The sequence below is a fragment of the Marmota monax genome, unplaced genomic scaffold, assembly GCF_021218885.2.
Source record: "Marmota monax isolate L192 unplaced genomic scaffold, Marmota_monax_Labrador192_F-V1.1 WCK01_AAM20220418_F8-fsc00066, whole genome shotgun sequence".
NCBI classification, from domain to species: Eukaryota; Metazoa; Chordata; class Mammalia; order Rodentia; family Sciuridae; genus Marmota; species Marmota monax.
The window spans coordinates 8,403,463-8,424,819 of record NW_026692805.1 but is presented as its reverse complement, the minus strand read 5'-3'; the positions used below and the strand labels follow the sequence as shown (position 1 = coordinate 8,424,819).

Genomic DNA, 21,357 nt, shown 5'->3' with positions numbered 1-21,357 from the left:
TTTTAGAAATTCTGTGAAGGAGAAGGAGGAATAAGAGAGAAAAGAACAAAATATCTATCCCCTTTCAATATCCTGAAGTAGACTGACAGGTCTGAGACTGAGTATCTAAGGTTCCTATAGCAACATGTGAAAATTTTGTACTCTCCATTATTACTGCAATTTTTCTATCAACTTGAAATTATCTCAAGATGAAATTTGAATTTCCTTAGCTTAATGGATTTTTTAAATTTTATGAAATTCTAATCTTACTAAGTCTTTTTCACATCCTCCAAGTATACTATATTAATGTAGCATAGTAGCTGCTTAATAAACTTATAAGAGCACAACTCTGGTGGTTCACGCCTGAAACCAGCTATTTGGGAGGCCTAGGCAGAAGAATTACAAGGTTCAAGGCCAGCCTCAGCAACCCTCTCAAAATAAAAAGGTCTGGGGGTGAAGTTCAGTGGTAGAACACTGCTGGGTTCAATTCTTAGTATCCCTCTACCCTACCCTACCCGAAAGAGCAAATCTTCCAGAGACAAAAGTAAGGTTTAGAAATTTTAAAATATCAGTTTCTGGCCAGATGCAATGGACATGCCTATAATCCCAGAGACTCAGGAGGCTGAGACAGGAGGATAGCAGGTTCAAGGTCAGCCTCAGCAATTTAGCAAGACCCTGCCTCAAAATAAAATAAAATAAAAGGTTGGGGATGTAGCTCAGTGGCAAAGTCCCTCTGAGCACTGGGGATACTCAATCCCCAGTATCCAATATGGACCTCTCCAGCTCCATTTCTCATTTCATTCCTTAACTTCTATAACTTACAAATGAGAGTATAATCAGAGTAGAAACCATTTTATAAGGACTTCTATTTCTATATCACTCAAAACTAAAAGGCAAAAATCTGTTCAGAATTGAATTAGTGAAGAGGTGCAAACTAAGTATTCCCAAAAGGAGTTGAACAGAATATACCTCCCTTGGGAGTCCAGGTCTTAGTAAGTGGAGGGGTAGGGACTACAACTATACTCAAAATACAAGAAAGACTTTATCAGTTTTGAAAAAACTTAAACTAAATTTACCTAATCTCCAATGGATAATAACATCAACATATATATCTGGTACTAAAATCAGTTTACAAACTACCTTCCCTTCATTTGAGTCAAGCAGGCCAAAGAGTTGTGATCCATCTGGGAGAGAAGAGAACTGAAACTTGAAGACATTTCCAAGGTCACCCAGTTATCAGGTGGCAGAATTAGAGTCTGAGAAAAGTTCCTTTACGCTCAACTAACAATGTGACGCTTGTATAATTGCTTTATTTCCTCACCAAACTTATAGAACAATCACCTGTCTCAATGCTGAGACACATGCTTTGAATTTTTTTTGTAAGTATGGGTGACCCTAAGTAGCACGCCCATTTGGGCTTTCTCATTCAAAATGTATCAACAGCAGAAGAGACATAAGGGAGATCAGCCACTGAACTCCAGGTTCATTTTATTTGAATATCCTTTTTTTTTTTTAACTTCTTTGATCATATGACTTTAGGTATGCTGTCACCACGTGGCAGGAAAGTGTCACAGAAAAATTAGGCTAAGGTAAAAGGCATGAGTTTCTCCTAAGTTTCAGGGGTAATTCCAAACTACAGCTACTTACAAAGTCATCTACAACTTAATAGAGATTTTCACATTTTAAGACATTTTAAAAAAAAAGCAAAGCCAAATGTCAGCAAAATTAAAGCATAAACTTTAAATAAAGTTTGTCATACAAGTCTTTTCAAAAATGCCTCTAATAATGCATTAAATTTTCCTATAACTATTCATTCTAATTACATCTAAAATACAGGTGCTGATTAGACTATTAATCTTTATAATTCACCTGATTTAACTTGCTGTCAAAATTCCCAGATCTTTCAGAAGCTGCCACCTTTTACTTAATCCCTTTAAAGACACTAGGGTGGTTTTTTCTTTCTCTGTTTTTTTTTTTTTTTTTTTTTTTTGGAGCCAGTTAAAGGCCTACCCCCTTACCCTGCCTGCCTGGGGTTCTATCCTCTACTGTCCCCGCACACCCCCAAGAAGGTTCTGGGTCTAAGTTTACTCTTTTCACTTGCTAAAATGTGTTTGCAGAGAGCCAGAAAAACTTTCATCTCCCCTGTAGTTACCATTTATCCTAGGGGTAGAGCTGAACCACCCCTACTTCTCTTACTTTACTCGGCTTATGTATATCCACTTCTTCACTTCTCTTCAATATCAGCTTCTTATAGATTATCTAAGCAACAGGTACTAACTAAGTGGGCTGGTTCAGAAACTTGAAGATGAAAGTAAACAAAATCCCTCACATTAAATAAAATATGGTCAAAAACAAAGAATCTGTTATTCCAAAGTTAAATAAGAAATTAAAATTATAAATTTTACTAAGGATCTTTATTCAGAAATGAATCCTACAGACTGCCCTATAAAATTTTGATTAAGACTATACTATCTAACTTCAGATAAGCAAATTAACCCCTGTCCCAATGGGAACTGGTCTTACTATCTGAGAAGCGTACAGATGAACGCTGCTTAAGTCCCAATCCTGGTTCCAATGTTATTTGGCTAACTTCTTTGAACCTCAGTTTCTATATCAGTAGAATGGGAAGGATACACACATAAACCCAGCCTGGTTACTATGCTAAGTAATAAGTGAGTGCATTAAACCAATCAGAACAGAGCCTGGCACCCAATCAGTAAAGCACTGATTACTGGTATCCCTTATCTTTTCTCTACTGTTCTAACTTATTAGACCCAAGTCACAAAACCTGAAAAGCACAGTTAGTTTATTAGCCTAATTGAATCTGCAGGTAATTTCACTCAAACTGTATTTCAATGGGCTGGAACAGCACACTCCAGTGGCTTTTCCCAGCAGTGGCAGGGCACACGTGCTCATTTGCAGCTAGGTCTGTTCAGGGATTGGAGGGTCACGCTGTTCCAGGGTCATCTGCTACATAAGACATTCAGCACAGAGCTTTCTTCTATACAGGAACAAGTTCATGTGAGAGATCTCAGCACCTGTGTGATTTCATTCTTTGTGTCAGTAGATGAGAGATTTTACAGAGTTTGAAGAGTGGGCTGAGTTTCAGTGGATACCTAAAGTTAGAATGCATAGCCTACTCAGCCCTAATCCATATGCTGGTCCATGGAAATTGACTCAGTGTGTGGCAGGTGCCAGGACTGTACAGGACACAAAGTGTGAGGTTAAGTGAGACAGCATATGAAATAAATGTGCAAGTCAGAACTATGAGAGCACACCTCTATCTCATTAGCTACAATCACAGCAGAGTGGCATGGACAAATTCCTGTTCTCTTTCCTCACTACACCCTTAATGGAGCTGCAGTGAACTGCAAAGGTGGACTGGCTGCTTTTTCAGCTCTTCCTTCCCCTGCAAACTCCTTGGCAAACATGCTAATGGAAGGGAAAGAAGTCAAATGCACTCAGCAGTAAAAAATTGGAAGCAAGAATTTAGAGAATTAGTTTCAGTCACTCACATTTCTATATTCATGCATGCACTGCTTTCAAAAGAAAAGGCATGCCAATTACATCATCTTTTCTTTGTGACATATTATGATTTTGCAGATGCTTTATATTGATGCTTCAAAATTTGAAGAGGTCATGAATTGCTTTAAGGATCTGATAAAAGCTATAGGCCCTCTGACCCCTACAGAACTATGTATGTTCATATATTTATTGACACAGTCCACAGAGGAATCACTCTCCTAAGGATCTTTCTCACTGCATTTTGTCCAGATTTTCAAGGGGCAAGAAATACAATACTATGGTTCTAAGTCTCATGAATACACAGCTTTAGTGCCAAGTATTTTATGATCTGCAAATACCTAAATGCAGACAGTTTAAGAATCCTGGGAAAGATCTCTGTGAGGTCAAATACATCATTCTTATTTTCATTATGAGGATTTATAGCACACTTATTTTGATAATTTCCCTATTTCATCATACCATACCTCGTGATAGTATTCTTTCCTAAAGGAAGAAACACTTCCTGAGAAGAAGAGGAGGAGTGGGTATAACTTTCCTGGTGACAGAGCTTGCCATGAAGCATAGGGTGGGGGTTGGAGGCTAGATACAGCCAGCTGCGCCTGCTGCTGCAAGGCAGGTGGACTGGTGACAAAGTATCTCAGTGGAACACTTTCCACCTGGCCACCAAGGGAGGGGTGTTCTGCTTAGAATAACCAAGGGACCAGAGGTGAAGTTTTGAAACTTTTAAAATTAAAGTATTAAAAAAATGTTTCTCCTTTCTTTGGACACCCCAAAAACGTACTCTATCGTGTCTATAAAGTGTGAAAATGAGAGAGAGATAGCTTATGAAAAACAAGTATGTGTTCATTCAATTGGAACTGAGCTACAAAGAAACAGTACTTTGGGAGTATAAAGGAAATTAAGGATTAGAAACTAAAAAGAAGTGCCTTTCACTTGGACCTGTGGTGTTTACTATGGCTTCATTCACACATCTCTTATCATTAACAACATAGCTTAGGGAATCTGGAAAAACATTTGGGACAGTGTATAAATGCCAACTGAAGCTTGTCCAATTATACACCAAACTGAGCACTGTAACATTTTCCACATTTTTTTTTAAGTATTGACACAATACAAGAAGCATTTTCACCCATCAAAGACATAGTTATTTAAGCTCTTTATACCATACAGTCATTATGAAAAACACAGGGAGACAACTTCACTTACATGGTTAATGAAGAGACTCTTGCGTTTTTCTCTCACTGTGAAAACAAAAGATGCAACAGAAATGTTACATGCCTGCATGCCAACCCCTGGCAGGTTGCTAAGGACTGGGCCACGATGTTGTGGACCCATCCATCCACCAACCAATATACCCAGTTGCTCACTCAACAAACACAGGAATAAAGAACCTGCATGAATGCAGATCTGAACTTGGCTGACAGAAGGAAATATAAATCCAATTAAACAACAGCACCCAAAATAACCAACAATAAAATTAATTAAAGGGTAAACGATCTCCATTAACTGAAAAAATATTTATTAATTAGTAAATTGCATAAAACTTACATGCACCAAATAGTTTAAGATGATTAATTAACAAATAATAGGACATTTATTTCTAACCACTGGACCCATAAAGGTTCATTATATTAATGAACCAAAAATAACAACAATATCTGTAACAGCATTAACATACATGACAGATGATGTATATCAGAAGTGTCCTTATTATGGAAACTGACTCTCTCCATGCTGTGCGCTGATGAACAGGACTAGGCTTTCATCTAACAGGCTTCCTGGAGCATCCTGCAGCACCCCCTCTCCCAGGGAGACAGATAAAAAACTCAATAGTAATAAACACTGCTCTCTTAACAAGTCTGCTTCTCATCCTGCTGTCTGCACAACCTGGCTGTACTAAGTGGCTCAGCTGCCAGCACCCCCAAGCCTCAGTGTTTATTAAACAGGCCTTTAGCCCCAGGGATGCAGTAGGGTACACAGAAACTCAGAGGAGATTACAGTAAATCTAATGTCATTGAAATCTGCATTTTCTTTCTTGAAGACAAGCTTTTGGGGTGTATAAAACTTTATGGGTAGTTCACTATAAAGGATATAAAGAACAGGTTTCCTGTAAGGAGACGACATTTTAGGTGGCTACCTCAGGGTAGTCTAAAACCATAGGGTGCAGATCTAGCTTATCATCTGAGGAAAGTTGATTTTGTTTGTTTTTCCCCTGCAGTCCATATCCCAAAAGTAGATTCCCTTTAGTCTTCAGAAGTGCTCTGGCTAATCTGTCAGAGGAGCCTAGGAATTGTTTTCCAGTTCTTCGTATGCAATTCTTAGATTCACAAGGCAACACTTGTCTTTACCTTAGGAACCCTATTCTCTGGGGCTGGGGTTTGTAAACTCAGTGATAGAGCACTTACCTAGGCATGTACAGGCCCTGAGTTCAGTCTCTAGCATTGGGGGAAAAAAATCCTATACTCTCTGGAATGACTGCCATTTACCTTCCTATCTCAAAGATATTTGAGATATAAAAGCCAAAACTGGTCTAAGGATGCAGTTGGTTACATTAAAGAAATAGACTAAGAGACAGACGGTGTCTATACTTAGGCGCCAGAAGTATCATCTGTAGGTGATCAGGTGAATTAGCCCACTCCTGTCACAGGATAGGGAGGTAGGTACCAGAGTGCAAGGTGCACAGGCCATACCTAAGGTCAGACCAACATGCACAAACCAGAGTGACAGAAGAATGTATCTGCTGATGAGGTAACATGACTACTTTATACCTAACTCCATGTAAATATCCACATATGAATCTTAACAAAAGAAAAATGATGGTGTGGCTGGAAGAGCTGAGTTCTAACTTATGCACATTTGTGTACAAGTGTGTGTGAATTTTTGTGCATGTGTACATATGTACATGTTTTTCTTAAACTAATCCATTACTATTCTACTAAGCATGTAGCCAGGAATAGGAAGTATAATGACATTGCTGTGGTGATTTCCCATTGACTAAATGGATATGGAAACATTCCACATGGGCCACAGATCTGAAAGAGTTTCCAGCAAATTTTCTAGATGACATCTAGCCTTTCTCAGAGGATTCTAACAATAGGTTTATGCAAAAGAGACTTTATGTCTCCCAATTATGGGACCCACCTTTAGGTTACCTCAACCTTCCTAAACCAGGTCCTGCCTCCAGCAATACATGCCTCAAGGAACTATTTCCTTTAAGAAACACTAGAGTTTCTCATAAGGATACTATTGAGAAGATTTAACATTATTCAAACACAAGAGAAAGGGATGAAAAACAGAACCTTCAATAGTTCAGACTGAAAATTTTACCTAAAAAGTTTACAAAAAAATAAAACCATAGTATACAAATAGAAATATTATAAAAGTATATGCAATTCTCCTTGTACATTACCTACAAGGATCAATCTCAGGGATGAATCAGGCCATTTCCATGAACTCTAACTAGTTCCGATTAGAATAGCAAAAAACAGAAGTTCAAGAGGACTATTATAAAATACTTAAGGTTAAGGTATCCAGATCTGTTACAGAATCTCTTAGGCATTGACTGATTTTCAACCAAATTAATTCCTATATTCTATCCTATTTCTTTCAAAGCAACTGGGCTTGCTGAATCTGAGCTGATCTGAAACGTAGGGCTCACAGACCAAATCAGGTATTACTTTCTTCTGTTACTTTGTAGTTCCTCTTAGAGGGCCTTTGCAAGACAATGTCTGCAGTCTGAGAGACCTTTCCACAAATGTATTCTTTGACTGATTTCCTTTTTGAGTCTTCCAAGCCTCAAATAAACCACCAGTCACTACACAGAGAAAAACTCCCAATATCCATGTTCTGACTAGCTGGCCCATTTCTCTAACCTACTCCCTGGATTAGATAATTATAAAACACTTCAGGATAAGGTTACCCTAGCTGGGCTAATTCTCTCTCTCTTAACAATTTGAAGTTGGAACTAGCAAGAAGCTAGTTCATCACAGACAAAATTATTCAAATCTATATTTGTCCTTGAAATACATTTGAAACCATCTGAGGCCATTTTAATCAGCTCTGAAATTCAAAATGCTTTAGCTATTTTATTTTCTATAAGTAATACATCAACTCATTATTAAGAGTTTGGCTTCAATCATTTTTAGGACCTTAATATTTTGCTTTCTAGAAATATACTCATCAAAATCTCTGGAGTTTTCAGAGTTCCTACATAATTGAGTGGACTAATAGTTATATATTGCTTCATTAGAGAAACAAGCAATAAATTGATGTGGCTCATAAGTCTCCTCTTTCTTGGAAGAAGAATAACAGTGATCTCCTTTGATCCAATCTATAATAGTTTGTTAAGAGGATTTTTAATTGGCTATAGCAACAGTACATAATAACAAACAAAAAATGTACAAATGGCTTTAAAAGTAAGCCATCTAAAATCATCAAAAGCACTACTAAAATGGCATTAAAAGTCTTCTCCAGATAAAATGGAGAGCTAGAAGTAAGTAGCAGTGTTGGCAATCTGAGGAACAAACAAAATTTCACTTAAGTTGCTAAGAAACACTCCTTTACCACAATATCACAGCAGTAAAATTTTTTTAGTCTTAAAAATAAGACTTGAATTGGGTGGCAACATACTTTATATACAAACAGAGATACAAAAATTGTGGTATATATGTGTATTAAGAATTGTAATGCAAAAAAAAAAAAAAAAAAAAGAATAGCGTTACCTTAGATTAGGTAGAGGGAAGGGAAAGGAGGGGAAGGCAGGGGATGTGGGGACAAGAGAGATAGTAGAATGAAACAGACATTATTACTGTATGTATGTATGTGACTGTATGACCAATGTGATTCTACAATATGTATACTCAGAAAAATGAGAAATTATATCCCATCTATGTATGATATATCAAAGTATATAAGTGCATTCTACTGTCATGTATAACTAATTAAAACAAATAAATTTTTTTTTAAAAAATACAACTTTTTGGAAAAAATCTAGTTCTTATCAAATCCTTATTAATAATATGTTAACAATCTAAATGCAATTTTAGCTAACTTCTTTTATAGACAGGAATCTAAAAACTACCTTGGTTTCCCATCTTCCTTTTCTAAAATAGACCTTCCCGTGGCATATGTCAGCTGTAGGATATTAGGACTAAAGAGGTCCTAATATACTATCTAATCCAACATCCTTCTCTTGGAAATGAGGAAGCCACCCACACAAGTGCAGACAAGGAGTGACTAGAAGGGGTAGGAGAGAAAGGTGAATTAGCCCACTCCTGGAAGGGTCCTCTGCACTACCCTTCCCTTAAAAGCATCAGTGATGGTGAAGGCTCCTAGAATCTGCATGAAATTAGTACTTTAAAAAAAAAAAAAAAGCCAGAATGATAATTAGGACCCAATATGAACAGAGCTAAGCTATGCTACAAAGAAAAATTATTCAGCTTATTAATTACTCTGGATATGAAGAACTGGAAGTCACACAAGCCAAAGACTTCAACTCTGATGTAAAGAATTATGGCATCTAGTTTGGAGATATAAAACTGAATGCTGAGTGCATAGCTAATGTAGATTATAATAAGCTGGTTCAAAAGAAAGATTTTATATCTCCCTTTTTTTCCCCTGTGGTTAAGAGATCAGTAACGTTTATCTTACTCTAAGTTTGAGATTACCACACAATTCCTGCGGGTTTCAAAACTGCAGTGGATTTGTTTACTTTATTCAAAACACAACTAATAAGCCCTCATTTAGATACTAAAGTTCCTGCCTCCCTGAGCTCATAACCTGACAGGGAGGTCATGAAACACAATGAGCAGGACACAAAATACACTATGGGAGGAGAGCAACCCACACTTCCCTGAGCAAGGCATCCTGATGAGGTCATTCCCATGAGGCATACCTCCTTCACTTCAGGAAGAGATCTCAGAACTGCCAAAGGGACGTGTTTATTTCTAAGCTCAGCACTGAGGAACAGGACATTCTGTACATTCAAATGGAAATCTAAATAGCAGGGCAGATGAAACAACAAGGAAAACAAAAGGAAAAAATTCAGTGTCTAGCGCAGATCCAGTCACAGAGAGGAAAAACTCCAGGAAACGGAACAGGAGGCAGATGCTGGACACGGGAGAAGCTACTCACAGAACAAGTGCCAACCAACCTTAAGACATTTTCTGTTTCCCATGGAGAAATGCCAGGGCCAAGGGATTTCTTCAGAAGCATAGAAACTTCAATTAAGTGGGATTCTTTTAAAACTATTTGATTATTTAAAAAATGCATGCATATATAGAAAATTTGGATCATACTGAGCAGTAAAAGGAAGAAAATATAATTACAAATGAAATTAAAACTTGGAAAATACACAGATACATAAAGAAAAAAATATGATCCAACAACCCAGAGGTTCACTAGTTGAAATTTGGTATGTATCTTTCAATTCTTTTACTTGTGTATATTTATACAGATGTTATGTGCACTCGTGCAAATGGATGCAATCGTATGTAAACACACCAAGAAATATGTCCATTCTATTAGTGTGTTAGCACTTTCATTGGTTATACATTATTTCATTAAAATATAAATATACTAATTCTTTGTATCATGTATTATGATATTCTCCCCACATAACATAAAGGGGTGAGAAAGCCATGCAATATGATGAACACCACTACAACAGAGAGGTATGCAGACTTAATGGAGGCAGAGGACTCAGGGGACATCTTCTAAAATGAATCAGATTTATTTTCCCAGAGCTCCTGAGTATATCAGGTTATGCCAAGTACAACAAAATTAAAAGAGTAGTAGGAGGTAAAATTTAAAGTCATTTTGTTTCATCTGGTAACGCTTTTTTTTTTTTTTTTTGGGGGGGGGGGTACTACAGAAAATGTTAAAGTGAGTAGCTCCTATAACTTTCACAAATCAAATCAAGTGGATTCCAATTCTTTACTGTCAATAAAATTGAAGGAGAACAAGACTGAATTGTAGCTAATTATTAGGAATTATTTTAGAGATCTCTGACATACAAACCACATGGTATAAAATAATTCAGTGATATTACTATAACAAAAGTCCTTCTATTCCTGTTTATGTATGTGCATAAAGTTCCTCCGCACTTCTAAAAACAAAGGCTTTGATGGTGAATACTGCCTGATCCTAGAAATAAATAATATTCAACCACAGAAGCTTCTTAACAAGAAATGTTTATTCGTGGACTGGGATTGTGGCTCAGTGACAGAGTGCCTGCCACATGCATGTGAGGCACTGAGTTCAATCCTCAGCACCGAATAAATAAATAAAGGCATTGTGTCCATCTACAACTAATAAATAAATAAATAAGAAATTTTTTCTTAAAAAAAATACACTTTCAGTTTTAATACTCATTAAAATGTTAATGTTTGTCTTCTGATCAACTGAGTAGTGATAACCATAATAATACATCTTTTAACATTCTAAGCCTTATAAGTGTCAGGAATAAAAGATTAGATTAAATTTAACTATATTTTTATATGAGAAGTATGACAGTATGAGAAATGACTTTCAGAAATCAAAACATACTATTATTAGGATAAAATTCTGTGGAAAAAAGAATGAAAATATAATATTCAAAATGAAAATGGAATGATATGAAAATTTCCTACTGCTAAAGAAGAGCATGTTCATATATTTTGAAATGACTGTAGTAATTAAAATTCTTTTGAAACTCATTTTTAATGAAGGGTATTTTTATTTTAAAATATCAGTATTTATAATCATCAGAAAGTATATCCCTTGATAGGATGAAAATTTTTAATATCAAAACAAAAATGTTTGAGGACGTTCATGGTTTCTCAAAATTATTTTCAATGGTATGTAGCAAAGGGGAAAAAATGAAAATCACTCATATAAGACCTTTGATTCCTATGAATGCTTCAACATCTGACTGCAGAATTCTTCCCTATGGAGCCTGACAAGCTCCAGAGGAGACACACAGAGTGCTAGACCAGGAACTGGAACAGGGCACCCCAACACCCAGTGTGCATGAAGGTAATAATGACAGCTGGGAATCTGTAGGTGAGAGAAAGGCAAGAAGCTCATGGGAATGAACCCCGAGACAGGACACACAGGCTCCTAAATGCCAGATAAAAGGAAGACAAAAAGGTCGGTCCTCTTTCTATGTAAAGTTCAACTATGCCCAGGAGCAGACACATCCCACACAGAAAGGGCCATAAAACATTACTTCAATTTTAGTATTTCTGAAAAGATTTGCAAATAAAAACATGGTTCATATTTTTATTTCTGAATTTTTTTGTTTCTACTTCAGCTTTAAGCCACTCAAAGACAGTGTTTTTTTTTTTTTTTTTTAATTTTTTCAAAGACAGTTTTTATTCTTTAATTATATCTAAGGATTTTTGAGAAACACAGAATTCTCAATGCGCAAACACGATTTTATTTTTGTCCGACTTCTTTTTTTTAGTATTTATTCTTAAATTTTAGGTGGACACAATATCTTTATTTTACATTTATATGGTGCTGAGGATCGAACCCAGTGCCTCGTGCATGCTAGGCGAGCACTCTACCACTGAGCCGCAACCCCAGCCCCTGTCCAACTTCTTTTTTAAGGCAAAGGGTTCTAAAAAACATACTAATGAAAAGAAACATGATATAAATCGGCTCTTTTCTCCTACTTAAGCATAAGTTCTCATATCTTTGAACACAATAAATTAAAATAGGTCTAGAAAAGGAGCAGACAACAGAAAATGCATGTAATTCTTCCCCGCAAGCAAAAGTGATCCCATGAAAAGGCAAGGCAGGCCAAGCAAACTAATTTCTCTCTTCCCTCTGGCAATTTTTTCCACCCTATGAGAAACCCTTGGTCCCTTCTTGGTTGAATGGCTCTTTGCACAAATGAGTTGTCATTGCACAACTCATTTGTGCAAAGAAATGACAGAGAGGGCAGTCACTCCAGCTTTGGATAAAATACCCCTAACTTCAAGCTGGAAGGGTCTAATTAGCAAGCACTCTATTATCATTCAGTCTTGCTGGAGTTTCCAGTATCTTTTTGAAGAATGAGAAAAAGTTTCAAAGTCCAGCCTAAACCTCTTTGATATCTAGACAGAAAAGGAAATTAACAATCAAGAAACTATTTATTGCAGGTACCATCTAAATCAGACTAATGAATAGGTGGTAGGTGAAGCATGTGGCCCACAGAGCTTGTCTGTCCATCAAGCACTGGAGAAAGAAAGAGGTTGAGAGGACTGCAGAGGAGAGCAAGCTGAAAAAAACAGAGAGCTACAGGCTGTGATCTGAAGAAGTAGCTGTCCTAACATAACTGTCATCACCGCAACAATGGCCTCCAGCCCCCAAACTCAAGACTAAACCACTGAAGTAGTACATGAACCCGAAGGAAAGAGAAATTCCAGGTTCAAAAGAAAATAATCTAATAGTGGTGTGGGCCTTGCTGTCTCAAATTACAATATTTCTTCCAATTACAACAAAAATAGGGTGGGTAGGTGGGTAGGACCCACAACTGTGAAGTGCTCTAGCCCTCTTAGAAGTGTGAAGTGTCATGCAATGGAAATGAGAATTTATCCAAGTGAAGAACTACAACAATCAAATCAAAAATGTTTACTGGCACTGTCATTTTTCCTTCTTTGAACCAGTTGGGCTGGCACATCCACAAGCACTAGGGAAGCACAGGGAACACTGTTCCTGGCCCTCTAGAAGTTAGTGGGTGGCACAGACAAGGCAGTAACACTAAATATCCCAATTTGGTTCTGACTATAAAGCAAGGGTTCACAGGCTGCTGCAGGCGCTCATCAAAGGCCTATTTAACCCAGCCTGAGGGGTCAAGGGAACCTTCATCAAGGAAGTGATGGCAGAAATGAGCCCTGAAGGCAGAAGAAATGAGCCATGTGAAAGACAGAGCGGAACTCAGGGCAGAAAGCAAGTGTCATATCTGAGAAACTGCAAGAGCACAGAGGCACAAAAAGAAGAGAAAAGGCAGACAGGGAAGGAAGGCAGAGGCCGGACCATGGAGGGCGTCATACCCTAGACTGAAGGTTCTGCAACTAGTTCTAAGACAACAACAGGGAGTTATTCTAAAAACTAAGTAAAGAAGGCTGGAGTCGTGGCTCAGTGGTAGAGCGCTTGCCTGGCATGTGTGAGGCCCTGGTTCAATTCCCAGCACTGCATATAAATAATTAATAAATCCATTGACAACTAAAAAACACTTAAAAAACTGACTAAAAAAGTGACATAATCTTATTTGATTTATACGACGTCCTTTCACTTAATAGCGACACAGACCTAGGTCTGGAGAGGGATAAGGTCAAAGCTGAGGAGACCAACCTAGGGGGCTGCTGCAGTAATCCAAGGGAGGACATTTTGAGCCCAACCTAAGAGGGCAGCAAAGGGAATAAGAAAGTCAATCAGATTCAAGGGCTATGTTCTTACTGCTTGGTAAAAACTCAATATACCTTAGATAACCTACATGCCATGGTGTGCTGGAAAATGTTTTTAAAAAGAATGCCCTGATTTGTAGCATTTCCCAATTTCTGTGGTATAATTCCTGCCAGCATGGTGTCACTGAAAGTGGAGCTAGGAAGATGCGTGTGCAGTGCAAAGTCAGCTCCAGGAGAAGCAGGCAGAGTCTAGGAAAATGCAAAGCCTTCCCTGGCTTAGGGACCAAGGCACGGTAGGAAAGGGAGGAAGTTAACTGAGTTCCTAAGTTCCTTTTGGGACATATTGAGTTAGAGGAACCTGTAACCTTCAATTGTAAAGATGTCCAGAGGCAGCTGGATACATGGGTTTTGAACACTGCAAAGAAAAATCTGGTTGGACGTTAAAACTAAAATAAAAGTTACAATGAACTGTGAAAAGACCACAAAGATATGAGAGTGGACAAAAGAACCCTGGGAAATATCAGAATTAAAGGGATGAATAGAGGAAGAGAAGCTTATTTCTTAGAATGATGTCTAAGAAAGAACTTACAGAAAGGGACGATTTCTTGGAACCAATTTGCCAAAAGCCAATTCACCAAATAGTCAATTCTCTGACAATCGTTTCATCAAAAAATTCAGTTACCAAAGTTTTGTATTTTAAAGACCAGTTTCTCTTCTTTTTTCCCCCAGTGCTAGAGATCAAACCCAGGGCCTTGAACATACCAGGCATATGCTCTACCACTAAGTCACATCCCCAGCCCCAATCTATTTCTTTTAATTGTGGATAAAGCAATTATTTATTAGATGGACTTATTCTTAGCAAATTGGCCTGGCTGAAGATGGGAGGCCAAGCAGAGCAAGGTGTGCACACCTATAATCCCAGTGACTTGGGAGGCTGAGGCCGGAGGATAGTAAGTTTGAAGAAAGCTCAACAACTTAGGATTTCACTAAGTTTATCTCAAAATAAAAAGTAAAAATTACTGAGAATAAATGTAGTACAATGGTTGAACACCCCTGCGCTCAATACCTAGTACCACCAAAAAAAAAAAAAAAAAAGACAGGAAGTAAAAAGAGAAGTTTTAAGAAGCTTGGATAAGTGGGTGGTGGAAAGTGCCACCAAAGTGGTCAACAGCCGCAGGATGGAAAATGTCCTCCAGTAACCTTACTCCACAGAACTGAGGCTGGGGGGAAACCTCAGCAGGAAAGTGAATGGAAAGGAAAAGCAGGCGTGATACAGAGGTACAGAAGTGTCACTGAACAGGAATAGAGGAGAACTACAAGAGGTAAGAGTACTGGTCATTTTTCTTTTCACCTGTAACATGCATGTTCACAGCATATTTCCACACTGAATGGAAAAGATCTAGCATCTAAGAAACTAAAGCGATAAACCAAGGGGTTAAAGCAATTAATGCCTGGTGTTCCAGAAGAGGAAGAGGAAGGAGTATGTCCCTAAGCTATTTCTGGAGCAATCCTTCTTCTGTTGTAGCAATCAAGATATGTGTCAACCACCTAGAGGCCCTGATATAATTTCATGCAATCCTGTTAGAACATTTTTTGAATGATGCTAGTATATACACTGAATTCTTCTATCCTTCATTTTTCATTGTCCCAAACTGTCATCCTCACTGTCATTTTCCTTCCCTTATAATATTCTACCCCTCCCAATGGCCTCCCATTTCATGAGGGGAAAATGTGAGTTTTATGTAATCCAATACATTCAAAACTGCCTTCACAAGTATTTGATGCCTATACTAATCTACTTTTACTTTTGAAAACATTTATGTTTCATAACTACACCAAAGTTTTTCATGCTTAATTACAGATAACCAGGATCACATCAACATCATGCCTTGCCAAAACTGTTAACCTAATCATTGTTAAGGAGTTATCAATTTGTTATGAGCTTACTGTTTTAAACATGCTTGGCTACTTTCTAGTCACTTCAGGATCTTCTCTAAATTAGAACTTAGCAATTTGCCAAAAAAGTCAAGTATAGAACCTATAGCACTTCTAGATCATAAAATAATATCCTATTATAATATAAAATCACATGCCATACTTTTCTATAGGCATCCTACCAAGATTTACGACCACTGTACTATAAATGTTATCTTATTTCCCCTTTGTAGCCAAGGACCAGGAACAGTGACACAAGCCAGAGGCTAAAAGAATGAATAACTCCTAGGAAAAATCCCACATACATCTAGGATAAACCACAAAGATCCTAGACTCTTTAAGAACAAGCTGATTAAAAGCTTAGCAAAAAAGAAAACATCTGCATCTAGTATAGAGGTACAATTCAGCACCTAAGCAACACAAGAGAGAGAGGGGTGCTTTTACTTAAGATTTATATTTGCTTTCTTTTATACACTGTCCAATGTAACAAACCTGTGTAATATTTTGAGAACTGATGCAAGTATCAGTTCTTAAAGGTAAATTTCTAACTCAGAGTACAAATTCCAGAATGTATATAGAGATAATCCAGCTAACTGGCAAAATTAAGAGTTATTTCAAATGGCAAATTCTAAAAACAACTCATTACAAAAGAAGAAAAATGAAAAGGAATCACCATTAACAATATACTTCCGGGTCACTAAAAGGTATTCTATTTTACATTGAAAATGGAAAAATCAAGATTTAGGCTAACTATAAACATGGGCTTTTTTTGTTTAAAGAAACAAATAAATTAGTAACATACCGTCTGTCTGAGATTTACTGAGGAATATTGTGCTGGCCCGAGGATGATCTGAAGGATTGAATTCCATGTTCAAATCTTTAAAGAAAGAAAAACAAATTGAGTGAATAACCATCTGATAACTAGGGAGAGCCAAGATTAGTTTTTAATTTTTTTCAACCTTAATTGCTAATACATATTGAAGATTCTGAAATCTACTTATTGTTAATAGATTCCTTTGATTCAAAAAAAAAAAAAACACTATTTAGAAATATGAACAAGTCCTACCATAAAAATTAGACATTAGGCTGGAGATATATTAGCCTCAATCTATTTTCTTTTTAAGAGTGTGTTCTACACCCAAGAGACCACAAAACAGAAGTACCAGTTATCATCTGCAATTATAGTGAGTTATACACTGCAAAAGGTTTGTCTGAACTCCACTATTAAGAGGTATTTCCTTATCAAAGGTGATTAAAATAGGATATCTCAACTGGTTAGGCTCAATCAGACCCACACACTCTGCTTGGTTAAAAATATTTTGAAAGGCAAAACTTACCCCTTAAGGTAAACACTGCATATTGGCCATTTGTGGGCCTAATCTGGGCCACACATGTGTTCTCTTTGATCCACAATTTGGAAAAACAATTCAGGTCAACATATAAAAATCAAAAGATATCAAACACACCACAAGAGAGAAAAATCCCTATTTCCAGCTTCTCTGAAGAAATCAGATCACTTGGTAAGATCAAATCCTCAGGCCCTAGTCCTCTTCCCCTTCCTGACACTCAGCAGCACTCCTTACTTTCCTTTCTTCCCACTCCCAGGCACTTGGTTTTGCAGCAGTCCCTGAATTAGAACAATCTCCAAAGGTCAAGGGCTTGTCGACTTAGAATCACTCTATAGAAGAATATTCAGTTGAACACAAAAAACATAAGCAATAGCAACAAGAAGCTCAATCTGATTCTAAAGGAAAAGATTTGTTAAGCATACCAAGAGAATTAAGTTAGGGAAGGAAAAAGAAAACATTTTTTAAAAAAAATTACTGAGAGCTGGGGATGTGGCTCAAGCGGTAATGCACTCGCCTGGCATGTGCGGGGTGCTGGGTTCGATCCTCAGCACCACATAAAAATAAAATAAAGATGTTGTGTCCACCAAAAACTGAAAAATAAATATTTAAAAATTCTCTCTCTCTCTCCTCTCTCTCAAACAAAACAAAACAAAACAGTGAAATGTCAGAATCATCTTCAAAGCAGCTTATATCATCAGAATGAAAACTATATGGGGTTAAATTATTTCAATAAATTAAAAAAAACTAAACACCACCAATAAAAACAGATGGTGCATATGCTTAACTTAAATAGCTAATTAAGTTAAAGATAAAAGGAAGGAAAAACAAGGGTGGTCAGGTGGACACCAAAAGCAACACTGCATCACTTATCCTCAGCAAACCCCTGACATGACATAGTGTTCTCACATAGCCGATCTCATTCTGAACTGTACTTTCTAATTTTTCACTGGAACTTGATTTTAAAAACACCCACTGACTCTTAAACACATGGTACATCAGTTATCTGGTCCTTCAGGTATCACATAAACATTAAACTTATACCAGAGTTTCACAGTTAAAGGCACTGATGGATTTTGGTGGAAAAAGATGGCAAAGAGAAACAAAATTTCAAACCCTTTAATTTAAATTTGATGAAGTTAGGCCAGAAAATTCCTGGTGAAAATGATTCTTTGTGTGAGTGTTTCCTGCTCAATTAGGATCATGTTTGTTTGTTTTTTATAGACAAAGGTGTTAATTGTTTGAGGACCTCTATATATAAAAATGAGTGCAATATGTAATTCTAAACACACATGGGTGCAGAAACCTTAACACATAATCCCCTCGGAAAAAGCATCAACTCAAAGAGACCGAGTACATAGTGCCTACATGTTCCTGGGGTGACAATAACAACCCTGACCTCAAATAGTATCAACACCACAAAGCCTCGTTTTGTGTTTTTATCCCCCCCCCTTTTTTAATTTGTTCTTTTTAGATACACAAGACAGTAGAATGTATTTTGACATACATACATGAAGTATAACTTATTCAAATTAGGATCCCATTCTTGTGATTGTACATGATGTGAAGTTTTCCTGGTCATGTATTATATATGAACATAGAAAAGCTATGTCAGTCCATTCTACTGTCTTTCCTATTCCCATCCACCCTCCCTTCCCTTCATTCCCCTTTGTCTAATCCAAAGTACTTCTATTCTTCCTTCTCTCCACCCCTCTGTGTGTCATCATCCACATATGAGAGAGAAAATTCGGCCTTTGTTTTTTTGGGACTGGCTTATTTCACTTAGCATGATAGTCTCCAGTTCCACCCATTTACTGGCAAATGGCATAATTTCATTCTTCTTTATGGCTGAGTAGCATTCCATTGTGTATATATACAGTATTTTCTTTATCTACTCATGTGTTAAAGGGTACCTAGATTGGATCCATTGCTTAGCTTAACTATTATGAATTGAGCTGCTGTAAACATAGATGTGGCTGCATCACTATACTATGCTGATTTTAAGTCCTTTGGGTATATATCAAGGAGCAGGATAACTGGGTCAAATGGTGGTTCCATTCCAAGTTTTCTGAAGAATCTCCATACTGCTTTCCAGGGAGGCTGCACCAATTTGCAGTTCCACCAGCAATGTCTAAGTGTACCTTTTTGCCTACATCCTCACCAACATTCATTGTTGCTTTTATTCTTGATAATTACCATTCTGGAGTGAAATGGAATCTCAATCTCAATGTAATTTTGACTTGCATTTCTCTACTTGTTAGAAATGTTGAACATTTTTTCATATATTTGTTGATGATCATATTTCTTCTTCTGAGAAGTGTCTGTTCAGTTACTTTGTCCATTTATTGATTGGGTTATTTGTTTTGTTTTGTTGATGTTAAGTTTTTTGAGTTCTTTGTATATCCTGAAGATTAATGCTCTATCTTAGGTGCAGGTAGCAAAGATTTTCTTGATTTTACTTCTTGCACTTTAGGAGTCTTGTTGAGGAAGTCAGTTCATAAGCTTACATGATGGAAAGTTGGGCCTACATTTTCTTCTAGTGGGCACACAGTCTCTGGTCTAATGTCTAAGTCCTTGATCCACTTTCAGTGAGTTTTATGTAGGGTGAGAGATAGAGGATCAATTTCATTCTGCTACACAGGGATTTCCAGTTTTCTCAGCACCATTTCTTGAAGGGGCTATTCTTTTCTCCAATGAATGGTTATGGTATCTTTGTCTAGTGTGAGATAACTGTATTTATGTGGATTTGTTTCTGTGTCTTCTATTCTGGACCACTGATCTTCATGTCTGTTTTGATGCCAATACCATGCTGTTTTTGTTACGATAGCTCTATAGTATGATTTAAGATTTGATATTGTGATGCCTCCTGCTTCACCTTTCTTGCTAAAGATTGCTTTGGATATTCTAGGCCTCTTATTTTTACAAATGAATATTATGACTGCTTTTTCTATTTCTTTTTTTTTTTTTTTTTTAGTTGTAGATGGACACAACATCTCCATTTTACTTATTTATTTATTCATATGTGGTGCTGAGGATCAAACCCAGGGCCTTACGCATGTGAGGTGAGTGCTCTACCACTGAGCCACTGCCTATGAAGAACATCACTGGAATTTTAATAGGAATTGCATTAAATCTGTATAGTGTTTTTGTTAGTACGGCCATTTTGACCATATTAATTCTGCCTATCCCAGAACACGGGCAATCTTTTCATTAATTTCTTTCTTTAGTGTCCTGTAGCTTTCATTGTAGAGGTCTTCCACCTCTTTTGTTAGATTGATCCCCAATAAAATTACTCTTTTGAGGCCATTATGAAGAGCGTTCCTCATTTCTTTTTCAGTTGACTCATCATTAGTGTACAGGAATGCAACTGATTTATGGGAGTTAATTTTGTATCCTGCTACTTTGCTGAATTCATTTATGAGTTCTAGAAGTTTTCTGGGTCTTCTAAATATAGAATCATGTCATCATCAAGTAGGGCTCTTCTTTTCCTATTCATATCCCTTTTATTTCCTTATTTTGCCTAATTTATCTGGCTAGGGTTTCAAAGACTCTGTTGAATAGAAGTGGAGAAGGGGAACATCCTTGTCTTGTTCCAGTTTTTAGAGGGAATGCTTTCAATTTTTCTCCTTTTAGAATGACGTGAGGTATGTTCCTACTATTGCTAGTTTTTCTGGTGTTTTGAACACAAATAGATGCTGTATTTTGTCAAATCCTTTTTCTACACCTATTGAGATAATCACATGATTCTTGTCTTTAAGTCTATTGATGTGATGTATTACATAAATTGATTTCCAGAGGTCAAACCAACCTTGCATCCCTGTCATGATCGCCATTTGATCATGGTGCACTACCTTTTCAATAAGTTTTTCGTGCATTTTGCCACTAATTTTATTAAGAATTTTAGCATCTATGTTCATCAGGGATACTGGTCTGAAGCTTTCTTTCCTTGATGTGTATTTGTCTGGTTTTGATATCAGCATGATACTAGCTTCATAGATGGGTTTGGAAGGGTTCCCTCCTTTTCTATTTCATGGAATAATTTGAGGAGATTTCGTGTTAGTTCTTCTTTAAAGATCTGGTAGAACTCAGCTGAGAATCCATCTGGTCCTGGGCTTTTCTGTAGGTAGGCTTTTGATGGGAACTTCAATTTCATTGCAAAGCTTTACTTTGTTGCTTAACACCCAATGTCTACTCATCAATCT

General features: G+C 37.1%; 1 protein-coding gene across 3 annotated transcripts in view; it reads right to left on the bottom strand.

The window, feature by feature from the left end:
• Positions 1–21,357, bottom strand: part of Ccny (cyclin Y) — a 227,133-nt gene that overhangs the window by 56,625 nt on the left and 149,151 nt on the right. For all 3 annotated transcript variants that reach the window (XM_058580610.1, XM_046448330.2, XM_058580611.1), the window contains exons 2-3: positions 16,612–16,686; positions 4,711–4,745 (exon numbers count right to left, since the gene is read on the bottom strand). In XM_058580610.1, coding sequence (XP_058436593.1) covers positions 4,711–4,745; positions 16,612–16,686 — 110 coding nt within the window. The remainder of the gene's footprint in view (positions 1–4,710; positions 4,746–16,611; positions 16,687–21,357) is intronic.